Raw genomic sequence first — 15444 nt, forward strand, 5'->3', positions numbered from 1 at the left:
TCTGTGAAGAACCCCCTCCTGACGTCCAGCCTAAATTTCCCCTGCCTCAGCTTAACCCCGTTCCCGCGGGTCCTGTCACTAGTGTTAATGGAGAAAAGGTCTCCTGCCTCTCGAATGTATGCCACTTCTGCATACCTTAGGATGCTGCTAACGTTTTTTCAAGGGGTCTTTGATTATTTGTTAGTTTTCAGGTTCTGTGCTTTTTTGAGGAAAAAATTTCAAGGCTTCTTTCAACCCTGCAAGCTTTTCTTTCATCTCTATTGCTACTTCTGATTATGTAGAATTTGTTAGTGAAGCTTGCATGCTAAATAATCCATATACTGAATGCTGTATTGTTAGTGAGCTTTTCCATAAAGTAGGATTTTTTTTTAAATGTTTGTTGGATGTTCTGTAAACGATTTTGTTTTCCCATCTCAGTGACTGAGCTACATGGTAAACCTCATGAGTTAGTGTCTCAGGCAGTGTTATCTCAGGTGATGGGCCTGCCTTCCCGCACTTTAAGGAGTGGTCCCTGCAGTGGCTTTTGCCCTCCTCTTTCCCTCAGTGACCTCTGATCAGCAAATAGATTTTAGGGTACTGAAATGCAGAAACTCAAAGCTGAGTATTCACCTGAGTATACATTGCAATTAAAGACCAAAGTTAAAGCAGTAAAGGCCTCTAAACCCACTATTGTTTAACAGCTACTTCTAGCTAATCTTATTTTGATTTTTTTTTTTCATGCTTGATTTTCCCTGGGGGCTTTTTTTTCTGCTTAACAGTGTACAGATAGATGTTCAACAAGTAATACTATAAATAAATTTCATTTTACTTTTCAATTCGTGATTACAATCTTTTCTAAACAGGCTTCAAAGGGGCACATGATTTGTAGGGCTGTGTTCTATGGGGATATATCTGTATAGGTGAAAAGTGGTATGTTTTGTAGATTGCAAATTATATTTTAAATTATTTAATGTTCACAGAACATTAATTCCGATTTTGCATCAGAAAGCAAAAAGAGGCACTCCTCATCAGGCAAAACAAGCTGTTCACTGTATACATGCCATATTTTCAAACAAAGAAGTGCAACTTGCACAGATCTTTGAGGTATGTCTTGCTTTTTTGTTTTTAAGATTTGTTTCTGTTCTTAATTGAGACTATTCTTTAATTCATACATCTAATTAACAGATAACAATTTGTAAGGTCAGCAAGCCTTAAAGGTACATGGTAGTTGAGATAAGTCATTAATTTCACAATAACAAATTACTAATGTTCTATTTGTTACAGTCTTGATTTTGTAATATTCTGATACATAAGATACTCCTTTTTGTCTATATAGGAGAAGTAGGGGGAAAATAAACTAAATATGCCAGAATGATCCACACTAACTCCCATGAGAGCACCTGTAGTAGGTACTAAATGAGTAATAACATCGTCTACTTCCAAACTGCATTGAGTTACCATGCTCTAAGGTCTCTGCTCATACAGCACATTCTTCCTACGAAAGTTACTGCAGAGTAACTATACTCTGATACTGCCTAGGCTCAGACAATGACTTACTGCTCACTACTTAAACAAATTGTGAAGCGATTCACATTATACAGAACAGAGAAGTTACTACTTTTCACTGTAAGCTCTTAATTAATCTGCACTTGTAAAATATAGATTCTCCACCTTGGCTGTCTTTGAACATAATTCAGAAGTGTGAAAATCTTTGAATTACAGAGTTTGATCTCTCTGCTTAGACTTACATGAGAGTGCAAATTCATGTTCCCTTCGCTACTATCAGGATACAATGCAAAGGTACTGAGTGACACAGCAGCATGGAATTATCCTTGTAACCCTTGTCTGGAAGGGAAATACTGACCACCAGTAGAAGTGTTGCTGTTTGCTTCCAAGGTTTTTTGTTTTTTTTTTTTCCTCCTATTATTTTCTGGCATTTGTAGTTAAAAATTAAGGTTTTCACAAGTCATGAATAGAATAGAGCTGAGGGTTTTTCCCATGTCTCCCAAGACTTAATGTTTTCACTGTTAAAACAGGAAAGATCATAAGTGTTTTGCCTGTATCTCATGCGAGATTTTTGATTATTCTGTTAATTGGGAAATTGCATTTTTTCTCCATTTCGTTTGGCTAGTGTTATTAATTCTAAGGGACAAAACGTAAAATCATCAGCAGTCCAATAGTAAAATAAGTGATTTTGGGGCATGTAATTTACATATCTGTAGCTCATTTTGAATTTGATTTTTCTCTTCTTCCTTAGCCTCTTAGTAGAAGTTTGAATGCTGATGTACCAGAGCAACTTATAACTCCATTAGTCTCACTGGGTCATATTTCTATGTTGGCCCCAGACCAGTTTGCTTCTCCAATGAAATCTGTTGTTGCAAATTTCATTGTGAAAGATCTCCTAATGAATGACAGGGTAAGATTGATTTATTATTATTATTAGTTTAATAAGTCCTTGCTGTTCTGTGTGCTTGCTATTAACTCTCTGGGGAATAGAGCTGTTTTCTTGTAAATCGGGTAAATAAAGGAATGTTCTATAAATGGCTCGTACAGTGATACTGCATTATAAAAATAAATCTTTTGTGTGAAAGAAAGCTTAGTCCATGACTCTTCTTCATTTCTATCTCTACATTTTCTGTATGGGTTAAACCAGTTCTTAAACTTACATGAGTATCTGTAGTCAACAGGTGAGAAAAATGGAAAATTGTGGTCTCCAGATGAAGAGGTTTCTCCAGAAGTATTAGCAAAGGTGAATGATCAGCTCTCAATAATAATGTATATATTTAAGATTAAAAACTTACTTTTTTGAAGTTAAGCAATGGAAAATATAAGAGTAAATCCCTTTGAGTACTTTGGTATTAGTTTTTTTAGAATATGCACTATTTTAGAGGGTTTTTTGGGATTATACACACAGTTACAGAACTGGTGGAAACCATGTGTTTTGGTGTCTTCGCTTATATTTTTTTTTTTAACCTCCTATTATTTTCTGGCATTCACTACACTTGAGTATATTGAGAAAATTCAGACACTCAAAAGTTTTAGTTTTTCTTATAAGAAAAGTAATTTGACTTTACTGACTAAACAGATTTGAAACACATTGATTAATTTTCTTCATTCAGCTTCGTAGGTTATTCACTGTGAAGCTAATTGTGTTAATTTCTAGAAATATTTGTCTAGTTGGTCTTGTTTCTAATCATGTGGCAAGTATCATAGATGCACTTGTTGAGATGATTCTGAACAACAGTTGATACTTCCTTCTTCATTCTGTAAATATTTACTGCTTCATTTTGTTCCTTTTAAAATATATCAACTCTTAATAAGTCTTTGGATATTTCAAACTGACAACAGTAGGTTTTACTCACTATCAAGTTTAGAAAGTAACTTTTTTTTTTTATTTTTCATTTTTGACAGGTGCAAGCAATTAAGCTTTTGGTACGCTGGCTGTTGGGTATGAAAAATAACCAATCAAAATCTGCAAATTCCACACTCCGGTTATTATCAGCTATGCTTGTCAGTGAAGGAGACTTGACAGAACAGAAACGAATCAGGTCAGATTTTACTTTCAAGCTTCTATCAATTTTGTTGTAGAATTTCAGTAAATATAAATTCCTTTAGAGCTTTTTAAGAATTTTAAGGTGAAGACCATGTTGGATAATTGGGATGATAGAAAATGGATCTGACTGGAATTTAAAATTTAGAGTGGAATGGCACATAGGAAAAGATACTCGATACTCCCTCTTTCTTGCAATTTACTGATAATCTGTCTGAGAACACTGTTAGATACCTTGCTAGTAAAGGACCTTCCAGAGACAAAAAGACCTTCAGGAGTGTCTTTGTAAACAACCAGGTGATCAGATTTAACACATTTTAGCAGCTAGGGCAATTTTGGGTGGAGCTTCTTCATTCCAGCAGTGAGGTTACTTTATACTTCATCTCCATTCAGAGGGTGAGGGAAAGAATCTGTGACAAATATGTTGCTTTGATTTACATTGTGGTATGCAGACAAGAAATTTATCTCTTCTCATTTCACTGTTTTACTGGAATCAAGTTTCTAGGAGGAAAGCAAAACACCTTATCTTCACAGATTTGGTTGGGTTAATTTAACCCGATCTGAACTGATAGAACTGTGATCTCATCTGAAAGAGAAAAACCTTACTTGCTCATTGAATGATCTTGCATATCATGATTTCTTCTTTTTACAAGTAATTTAAGGATAGTTGTGGTTTTCTTTTTTTCCCCTCTTGTGTTTGTGTAGTAAATCCGATATGTCTCGACTACGATTAGCTGCTGGCAGTGCAATAATGAAGCTTGCACAGGAACCCTGTTACCATGAAATAATTACCCCAGAACAGTTCCAACTCTGTGCACTTGTCATTAATGTAAGTAACTGTATTTAAATTGAAGTGACTCTTAATTAAATAAGTACAGAGTCCTAACATTTGAGCTTTTGTTGCTGCTAAATTTAGTATTTTTTATTCCTCACTGCAGCTTTCAAAAGAGTTCTTGAAACTTCAAATATTTACTGTGATGCATCTGTTGATATTTTTAAAATATTTCTCCTCATAATTCCATCTTGATGGTTTTTGCCTTTTTTTTTTTCTTTTTTTTTTTAAACAAGATTTTTATGGTTGCACTCTTATGTTTTATGTTGCTATAGGATGAGTGCTACCAAGTGAGGCAGATATTTGCCCAGAAACTGCATAAGGCACTTGTGAAATTACTTCTCCCTTTGGAATATATGGCAATCTTTGCTTTGTGTGCCAAAGATCCTGTGAAAGAGAGAAGAGCACATGCCAGACAGTGCTTGCTCAAAAACATCAGTATACGAAGAGAATATATTAAGCAGAATCCTATGGCTAACGGTTAGTATTTCAGTAAAATTGTTAAGAATACAGTAGTTGAATACTAAACTGGAAGTAGTAATTATTAAAGTTAAGCAAATTGCTTTTGTAAAGAAATGCTAAGCTTAATTTGTTTTCTCATTTTTATATTAAATACTTTCAAATTTAAATTTGCTTAGTTTAGCATTATCATTAACTATAAAATACTTTCCTATGCATTTCTGAGAATTATATATGTAAAATACAGTGCTGTTACTATGGTAGCTGTTTTACTTGAAAAATAAAGTTTTGTTTTCTGATGTTTTTATGACCTCTTCCTGAAGTGAGGGCAAATAGTTTTGTAGTAGTAAAACTCATTTATTTATTTTTAATGATTTATTGGAAGTAAAATTCTCAGCAAAAATAATGCAAGTGTAAGTTTTACATTCTTTTTTTGAAAAAGTAATCCTCTGAAACAGCGTGTCTTGTGATGCATGTGTGTATGTATGTTTTTTGTTTCTTACTGTAGAAAAATTGCTATCATTGTTGCCTGAATATGTGGTACCATATATGATTCACTTACTGGCACATGATCCAGATTTCACAAAACCTCAGGATGTTGATCAGCTTCGTGATGTTAAAGAGTAAGTGTCAAATGACTCTAGAATTGTTGTTGCTGAGAATTTTTCTGTGCTTGGAAAAAAAAAATACTAGGGAAAAAACAAGGAACTCTTGTTTTATCAACAGCATTTTGCAAAAAGTTACCTCAGAAAGGGAGGAAAGCAGAAACTGCTTAGGAGTATATTCTGAAAGCCCAAATGGTAACCTCCAGGTCATACCTCAGTATACCAGATTAGTCAATTGTGTGGGCTTCTTTTAAAGTGAAATACTGATTTTAGATTCTTTTGTTTGTGCCTAGGAATATCTGTAGAAATTCCCAATAGTGATACTAAGTAATGTCAGTCCAAATGTGTGCGTGTTTGTTGTGTGTGTATATATTACGTATAAATAAATACATATACGCTTATAAAATACAGAGCTTACTTAAAACTAAAAAATGTAATGCCAGTGATGCTTGAAGTCCTGCTTCACTGGAAATTCACTATTTTGCTTTATGCAAACCTACCAGAATTGGTACTCAATTTGCTGCTAACTTGCCATGTCCACTGTACGTCTACAGTACAGCCTTAGTAATGTTGAATGTATTCAGCACAGATTATTTTACACCAGCGTTCCATACAGAAGTTTGTTCTGTGCTTTCTGTACTGTTTCCAGTTTAAGACCTTCTTGTATGCCTCAAAAAATCTCTGAGACCTAAAGTATGACTTTTGTCTTCCTTAGTGTTTTGTAATGAATTGTTAGAAATTGTTAAATTTACATTTTTAATTGTTGAGGCACACCTCTCCCCCCAGCCTGTTTGGTTTTGATGATCTGGTTTTCTCTTGTGTTCATTTTAGGTGGAACTGTAAGCGATGTTGCTTTGGTACTGCAGCAGCATGTACAACAACATACTACAATATTAGAAAAGCAATACATTAGTAATTAACCCTACACTTCATTAGAAAAGCAATACATTCTTGGCACAAATAGACCAGTTCAGATCTTAATTCTTTTTGCACGTTCACCTGTGAGAGGCCAAGTCTGATTCATTCTTTAAATGAAAAACTTGATTTGTTCTGATTTCTGAGTTACTTGACTCCCACCTGGTCAGAACCTGAAGCCAGGGAAGATTTCTTACCTAATCATCAAGTCTACATTTTGTCCCGGGACTCCCTGTTCCTGGCAACATCTGAAAGCACTCCAATGTGTACTTTACTGTTCTGTCCAGAATGTGAGGAACAAGTTCTGATTTGCAGTTGTTGAGTTAATACTTTCTCTGAGAAGTGTTTTCTAGTGCACAGAGCTTTTTTGGATACCCCTTGTATAGCTCTCCTTTGTTGTCAGATTTCCTCTCTCATGCTTGTCACCGGCTGGTTGAACTAGCCAGAGAGAGGACTGCTCCAAACAAAGAAATACTCTGTACAGGAATTTTGGCAGGAATACTTCTCCGAAGAGTCTCCTGAGATAAATGCAAAACATTTTTCTCATACAATGTAATACAGAATTTCTTTCAAGAATTCTGAGAGTCAGAGTGTTCACTTTAAAGTGTTGACATAGATGCTTGCAGACTTTTGGAAACAGACTGGCAGCGTGTTCTGCAGTTGTCTCCTCAGTTCATCTTGGGTTTTATACGGCCTAAGTACAGTCACATAAAGTAAAAATACACTTAGTAAATTATTTAGTCATAATCTGTGATACTTATTGAGTCTTTCAAGCTTGTCCTATGGAATTGTTGGTTGGTTTTATTTTTTTGTTTGAGAACAATGTCTCTTCCTTCTGAATTTGTATTCCAAAAACAATGAAACGCATACAGAGTGTGAACATTATTTGTGTGACTGTTCTTCTGGGTGCATACTTTTCTACATTGAATCCTACTTGTTTTGGAAAGGTCTTGTTCACGTTTGATTTATTTATTTATTGACTTACTCTGGAAATCGATCTATTGAAATTAATGTGTGTTAACTGGCATTGTCAGAGTAAAATTCGTCGTCGGTAGCAATCTTTGGACAGAACAGGGTTTTTGAAGAGCTGGTTGGTGTGGTATGGTAACAGCACAGTGAGCATAGTAAATAGGTGGATGTAAAGGTAGCTAATGCATTTATTTACTTATCCTTTGTAGCTCTTGGATGCAAGTCAGAAAGTAGCTAGCTGATGTTCAATTAAAACGTCTGTTTAAATGTTTTGATAAAGTACAACCCTCTGAGTTTTTGAGAGAAGTATTCTTTCATCTCTTACATTACACTCTTTAACTTGTATCAGTAAAGAGGATTGGGCCTTTTGTGGACAGGGAATTCTAACGTTTGGTCATCTAATTTTTCTAGCTTTTTTTTTTTTTTTTTTTTTTTTAGCCTCTTTTTCAAAGGTAATTTTTCTTATGGAGAATTAAACGAGCTGCTGGCAAGGTTTGCACTTCTCAGACCCCACCCATATATCTTTCCCAGCTAAGCAGTATTTTACCACATTATGAGTGTTGTTGACCTCCTAGCCACTTGCAGGTCTGCAGCTTGACAGCAAACCATAACTTGGACCACATGAGTTTTATAGCATAAATGAAAAATTCTTAAAACAAGCATTTAGTCAAAATATAATAGCTTCTCCCTATAAATAAATTAGATATAAAGAAAGAAAAATGGAAAAGTTAATCCCATCTGTAAGGGTTCTTTCTCCTCCCACATTGAGCAATGGCAAGATCTGACCTGTTCACTTCGGATCCTCTGGAGTTCTAGTATTCCCATGCAGTGGGTAACAGTCTAGCAGCAGGATAGTTTGTTTAAACCTGTTTTGAGCGTGGTCATGGCACATTGCTGACGGTATCATAGACGTAGCCCGAGGTAGTGATTACAGAATTTCTTGTACAAGTTGGTAGCACCAGAATTCTTGTTTCTATTCATATTTGGAAGAGAAAAATGTTGATTGCTTGGGCAGTATTTACAGATAAAATAGAGAAGGACACTAATTTGGCAGGCTTATTCTCAAGAGTACGATTGAAACCCGTAATATTAAAGGTCTAGACTCTGTTTACGTCTTTGGATGTTATGTGTTTATGCTATCTTCAAACTTAGTGTGGTTGCTTAAGAAAAACCTAGTAGAGCTGGAAATAATAAATAATAAGATATTGCTGTAAGTGGGAGCTACAGTATAAAAGCTGGAATGTAATTGCTTGTGGTTTTATGGCTTTTTAGGTGCCTGTGGTTCATGCTTGAAGTTTTAATGACAAAGAATGAGAACAATAGCCATGCCTTCATGAAAAAAATGGCAGAAAACATCAAGCTTACCCGAGATGCTCAGTCTCCTGATGAGCCAAAGGCCAATGAAGTAAGAAATGCAATTCAGATAAGTGTTGGGTGATGGGCTAAGGGTTTCACAAGCAGTTGCTGAACAGGATTTGCAGGAAATTTGAAAGCATTAGCTCAGACATTTTTATTGTCTTTTAGAGAGTGTGTTAATTGCGAGCATTGTCTGTATGTCACCAATCTCATTCTTTCAGAACCATGTTGACCTTAGCTAACACACTGTGCCCGGTGAAGTTAATAAACAAAATTTGTTAAATGTTCCTGTTACTGCCCAACTGCTTGTTTTAACTTCAGATGTCTAATTTCCCGACATAAGTATCTTCTGTTGTTGGGGGAAATGCTGTAGTATATTGCTACTGTTAAAACTATTAGTTTCCAGCAGAGATGAGAAACCATTTGTGTTGATTTGCTTACAGAAAGAGCTTTTTCTGTAGAGCTTAGGCGTGTATAGTTTTATTAGTTCTTATTAAATAGAGAAGCCCACGTTTTTCATATTATAAATGTCTGAAGAGCCAACAGTATGGTTAATGTTGTATAATTACAAAATACATCCTCAGCGCTGGTAATTTTCATGCACAGGTTAAAACTTCTTAAAGAACTACATTTTCTGTACACCTGTAAAAACAGTAATTCCTAAAGCATATGTTTCTTTTCTTTTTTTTCTTCAGAAACTTTATACAGTATGTGATGTAGCATTGTGTGTAATCAACAGCAAAAGTGCTTTATGCAATGCGGATTCACCAAAGGACCCTGTATTGCCAACCAAATTTTTTACGCAACCTGAAAAGGTAAACTTGTTATTAATAGGGGGAAATAGTTTGATTTTATAACTGAGAGCAGGTTATCTCCAAAACATAAAGTAACGAGTGGGAAAATGTATACTTTTTATCATCAGTAATAATTTTTTTAACACTGGCTGTATTATAAGCTATGTCTCGTTAGCATAACAAAGTGAGAGCTAATTAGAATATCAACATGTTAATAGGTATGGCTAGATCATTTCATTAAAGTATTTTAAAAGTACATCTGAATGAATGGGAATATATGCATATTCCAACTGTATATCTGAATTAGAACGCAAAGCAGACAAAAAAAAGAAAAAGGGAAATTTTTTGATGTTATCCATGGTATATTTGTAGCTGTCAATAACTGTGGCTATTTTGCTTGCTGCACAAGTCAGTCCTCTTATTGCTCAGCAGTAGTCCTAGTGAGTAGAGCAGTACTGTCAGCAATAGCATTATTTAAGAAACATACTTTTAAAAAGTGGAACCCAAGTAATTGTACAGACTAGTTTTGATCATACTGAAGGATACATCTCATATTTTTCACTATCACAGACTGTTAACTGCCTTTCCAGAGTCTGTTTAGGAAAATATAGTTTGTTTATTTAATTTTGAAATGGCACGTGCCACGGTGACAGGAAGCTGGTGTCTGTCACAGGCTACCTGCATTCATACGCAGTGATTTGGATTTAGTCTCCATAGATTATAGCTAGAGTGACAAAGATGGTAGTTTGTTTAGAGAAAACCACAACTGTTTTCCTCTCTTCGGTCAATAGGGTGGTTGTTTTTCTTCAATTCAAACAATTCATGTCATTTAAGAAAAAAAAAGAATCCCAACTTCCATGTATGGCGTACTGTCATTCAATAATGTTCACTACAGATCTCCAAAGTACTAGTTTGACCTATCTTTATTAGATTGATTCATTTATCAGTAGAAGGTTGCATAATACAAAAGATCTCTAGTACATCATACTATCACATTTGAGAAACCAATTGTGAATATATAAAAACAACAGCAAGGCTGAGATATCAAACAAACTGTTATTTATTTATTTTTTTTTTTTTACACAGGATTTCTGCAATGACAGGAATTACATTTCAGAAGAGACAAGGGTTCTTCTTTTGACAGGAAAGGTAGCATATTTTGACAAGTTACAATTAATTTGAATATTACTTGTGATTTTTAAATGTTCTTTTTAGTTTTGTTATAAATCATGAAGTGGACTGCAATAGTTTAAAAATTGTATGAAGACTTCATGTACAATGATTTAACATTCTTTTATTTGATGGAATAATTAATGCCTGTAACTCCACATATTACTTGTTGAGGACAAAACGCAAAGGTTGTTATCTTTGTGTAGCCCACCATCTCGTACTGAGACATAGGTTCTTGATTAACTACAGTTTGGCATGTAATTACAGGTTTTTCTTTTATTCAGATAAGTATGGCATAAAGTTACAATTCACATACTTAACCATGACATTGCTAGCATTGGAGGTCTTAAATTTGTAGTCCTAATACTTGTAATATAGCTGTTAAATCACCATAAGCAGTCTATTCCATTTTTTCCATCAGCCATCCTTTCTTGGGATTTGAAAACTGTCTTTCTGAGGTTCCATTTAAAGTATGTTGGAATGTTTTTTTATATAGCTTACAAAACTAGCAGGTTTTTTTCCTTAAGCTCAGTGAAACGATGCTGGCTCTTTTTCTGTAAAAAAAAAACAAAACAAAACAAAACAAAAAAAAACACCGAGAACAGTATAAATCATATTTCCAATGTAAATTCAACATGTACTTATTAATTTTCATATTCTGCATTAAGTAAACTATTACTGCATTAGTTTCTAAAGTTTCCAGTAAGAACAACTAACTTATGATAATTGTTCATTTTAAGGGTGGAGGCAGATGATCACTATGTAAATAGCCGTATCATGTAAAATTGCTGCTCCTCACACTGTGTTTCATTCTGTACAAAAACTTCCGCTATCAGAGCAGTTCATGTGGGTGAGGTTTGCTAAGCTGGCAGAATCCTGCATCTCCTTGTTTCATGTTCACACTTTGACACCAGCCTGCATGCTATTCAGTGAGCTGGTTGAGCTTGTTACACTGACAGGAAAATAGGGGTGGGGGGCATGTAAATGGTTGTGTGCTCATTTAGCAAGTGTTGGCATTATGTTATGAAGAGAGGAGGCAGGCAGAAGACTATCTTCTCTGGCAGCAGCCAGTACCAGGCTGGTGGTTTTATGTCTACTGCTGTAATTGTTTCACCTTTGACAACATTCAAATATGATAAAAGAAGCATTTCTGGTTGGTTGTATAAACTTAAAGCATCTCTCTTTTCAAGGCATTCAGCAAATTAGGCTAAAATTGTCTTATCTTAAATTAGCAGGATTTTTTAGTTATGTTTTGTTCTTTTCGCTCACTTTCCAGAGTGACCAAACCAACACGATTAGGCAGGCCTAGCCACTTCTTGCAGTACATTTCCCAGCTTTCATAACTTTCAATGGGATGCTAGACACCTCTGCCTTTTGGTTTTGATATCTGTTTACGGACTTGATCACAAATTGATCTGCTCTTGTTTTGAACCTACTGATACCATGCTATCACAACCTCTTACAGCAGTATGTGCCAGAAATTCACAACCCAATGGTTGTGAAGAACTACTTTCTTTTCTGTCTCATGTGGGTTGCACCAAATACTTCCTACGTTATAAAAATACTGAGTAAATTGAGCAAAGAAAACATGTGAGAAGGATAATATGTTTAAGTAAAAGTGTGGTATTAGCACTGGGATGATGCAGCTACTGAACACGTCTAAAGTAACAGGCAGTTTTTACAGAGATACTGCTTTTTTGCTCGCCAAATGTTATCTAGCATTTGTGGTATCTCTTTCCTGCCTCCTCCCTCAGCTTCCACTTATGGGAATTAATTTTTCTTGTGAGAATGTTAATTTATTAACTTGTTCTCTGAGGAAATGTAAAATTGCACAAAGAATGTGACATGCCAGTCATGAAAACTTCCTTGCCTTCTCTCAAGAGACACAAAAAAAAAACAACTTCCTACTGCCTCCTCAGCCTGACCAGATCAGTCAACAGACACCAGCTGTAGCAAGACAAAAAAGATCGTTATTGTCTCAGAGAACCTCAGTATAGATGGTGTTTTAAGAAACAATACAAGTCAACAGTGTGCCTTGGCAGCCCAAAGGTCTGGCTGTGTCAGTCATGGCATCGATAGCCGGTTGAGGGAAGGGATTGTCCTGCTCTGCTCTGTGCTGGTGCAGCCTCACCTTGAGTAGTGTGTGCAGTTTTGGGTGCCACAATATAAGAAGGACAAAAAACTATTACAGGGCCTCCAAAGGAGGGCTACAAAGAAGGTGAAAGGTCTGAAGGGCAAGATGTATGAGGAGTGGCTGAGGTCCCTTGGTGTGCTCAGCCCCGAGCAGAGCAGGCTGAGGGGAGGCCTCATGGCGGCCTGCAGCTCCCTCACGAGGGGAGCGGAGGGGCAGGCGCTGAGCTCTGCTCTCTGGGGACAGCGACAGGACCCGAGGGAACGGCATGGAGCTGGGACAGGGGAGGGTCAGGCTGGGGGTTAGGGAAAGGTTCTGCACCCAGAGGTGGCCGGGCACTGGGACAGGCTGCCCAGGGCAGTGGGCACAGCACCGAGCCTGACAGAGCTCAAGAAGCATTTGGACAACACTCTTCAGAAATAAGGTTTAATTTTTAAGTAGTCCTGTGCGGAATCATGAGTTGGACTCAGTGTGCCTTGTTGATCCCTTCCACTTACAGCTATTTTCTGATTCTGTACACCTACTTTCTATATAACAAAAACATATGCATGTTCTGCTGTTGCAATGAACTTAATTCTGCATTACCTTTTGGAAAGCTTTTTCCCAAAGATGTTTTGCTTTGCAAATATAAGAGGTTGCTCTGTTGTTCAGTCACCTGGTATTATTTAACCTATCTTTAGCTGAGTCTTTTCTAGCCGCTACCCCTTCAGGAGGTAGAGCAAAGCCATTGATGAGCTGCTGTTAAATGATGAGAAACAAAAGTATGATAGACTGCTAGTTAAGTAAAGATGAGATCTGTAGCTCTAAACCGATGGCATCATGACTGATATTGTTAATCCATTAAAAGTATTCTAAAATATTCAAGGAGATACTTTAAAAATGAAATAAGTATCTGAAGTTCTTGCTTTTAAAATTAAACCATTTTCTTTCAGCCAAAACCAACTGGTGTATTAGGTACAGTAAACAAACCGTTATCTGCAACTGGAAGGAGACCGTATATTAGAACTACAGGATCAGAGACTGGAAGCAATATCAGTGTAAACTCTGAACTGAGCTCTTCTGCAGGAAACAGATCAAGGTACAGGACTTTGAAAGTTCTTTCATCATCTCTTTATTTCATGTTCTCCAGTATACTTGCATGCTTTAGTACAGGAGTTGATTGGGTTTGCATGCCTATCTTTGAACAACAAGGATATCTTGCTTTGTCCAGTGTTTATAAACATCAGTATGTGCCTATAGATAAAATAGCTATATTTGCTTTTTCTTCATGTTCAATAGATGAAAATTAACTAAAGTGTGTAAGGCGTGGCCTGTCTGTAATCACATGTAATATAGCAGGAGGGACGCTTTGGCAACTCACGCATTTGTGATATATAAATTGGGATCAATCCTGACTGGTAATAAGTATTTTTGATGTAGTTAAAATATTCAACTTAATTAAGAATAATAGAAAAGAGCATGCTTAAGAGGACTAGGAGCTCAGTGAAAAGATGTAACATATAATTGTAATAGTCTGTCTTTCTTCCAGTAATAGTTATTTTAACATGAATCCAGCACTTTTAAATTTATCAGAAATCTGGAGAAACAGATTACACTTTCAAATTTTAAGATCAAGTTTAATTTGTTAGGAAATGATTAACTGGATAAAATATAAGATAAAGAGTTAAAGAAAGCAGAGAAAGTTAACTCTAGCTGCTACATTTCTTAAAGCCACAGGGAAGTACAACTCAGTTCTGAATGTGTTCTGTATGTCTGCGTGATATATGCTGCAATTATCTTGATTTTTTTTCAATCTATTTTGTTTTTAAAACTCTTGTATGTTTGCGAAAATTAGTTTGAGCATTGCTGGTCTGTATTTTTCCTCCCTATCCTTTCCAGTATTAGCTTTTTCTATCTGAAACAAGAACACAGTCTTGTTTACAGCACTGTTCTTATGTTTGTGAAAATAATTATATGGCACTGTGTGTGTGTGATAAGGGACTTGGCTCAGTAACTAGGCAATCCCTTTCAGTCTGGGTGTGAGCATGGAGTGAGGCAAATTCAACTGTATTTTTTTTAAATTAGCCTGTGTTGATATTTAAAAATGTTTGCTTTTTTTTTTGTGTGTGTGTGTGTATATTTTGGTTTTATTTTGTCTTCAATTATGCTACAAGGGAACAAAGTTCAGATATATCAGAAACTGGGGTCAGTGAAAATGATGAAAACCCTGTGAGAATTATTTCAGTCACACCAGCAAAGACAGAACCTGTGAAAAACAAGGTATGTTTGGGGATTTTATGGACTGTATCTCTATAATTAGCTTGGCATTGGAGGTTTATTCAGTATACATCACTGTGGATATTCTCTGAGGAATTGTTAACGTCAGATTTCATTTCAGGTAATTGTTCCATTTTCTTAGCGCAGTGAAAGACACTTTATTTTCAAAACTACTTTCAAAACTGTAATCCAGAGTAATTAATAAAGCTCTTGCTCAAAAATAACACAGAAAAATCAGAAAGTACTTTGTTCTTTTTCTGTAAAATACCAAAAGATTTCCACCTTCATTTTATTTTTCCAGTAACCAGAGATACTGCCCAGAAAATTTCCAGTGGTCCTCTAGCACGAACATGTAACTCTAAACATTTATTTAAACTTGGAGGATTTGAATGCCTCCTTCCCCTTCTACTAAAGAGAGGTAGCCATGC

The 15444-nt window shown here is 35.8% G+C and overlaps 1 protein-coding gene across 3 annotated transcripts in view; it reads left to right on the forward strand.

The window, feature by feature from the left end:
* Window positions 1-15444, forward strand: part of PDS5A (PDS5 cohesin associated factor A) — a 78581-nt gene that overhangs the window by 57710 nt on the left and 5427 nt on the right. For all 3 annotated transcript variants that reach the window (XM_032186453.1, XM_032186455.1, XM_032186454.1), the window contains exons 20-31: window positions 960-1083; window positions 2237-2395; window positions 2660-2728; window positions 3391-3527; window positions 4235-4358; window positions 4637-4841; window positions 5329-5443; window positions 8582-8714; window positions 9361-9480; window positions 10546-10608; window positions 13693-13838; window positions 14914-15019. In XM_032186453.1, coding sequence (XP_032042344.1) covers window positions 960-1083; window positions 2237-2395; window positions 2660-2728; window positions 3391-3527; window positions 4235-4358; window positions 4637-4841; window positions 5329-5443; window positions 8582-8714; window positions 9361-9480; window positions 10546-10608; window positions 13693-13838; window positions 14914-15019 — 1501 coding nt within the window. The remainder of the gene's footprint in view (window positions 1-959; window positions 1084-2236; window positions 2396-2659; window positions 2729-3390; window positions 3528-4234; window positions 4359-4636; window positions 4842-5328; window positions 5444-8581; window positions 8715-9360; window positions 9481-10545; window positions 10609-13692; window positions 13839-14913; window positions 15020-15444) is intronic.

Source organism: Aythya fuligula, chromosome 4 (assembly GCF_009819795.1).
Source record: "Aythya fuligula isolate bAytFul2 chromosome 4, bAytFul2.pri, whole genome shotgun sequence".
Lineage (NCBI taxonomy): Eukaryota > Metazoa > Chordata > Aves > Anseriformes > Anatidae > Aythya > Aythya fuligula.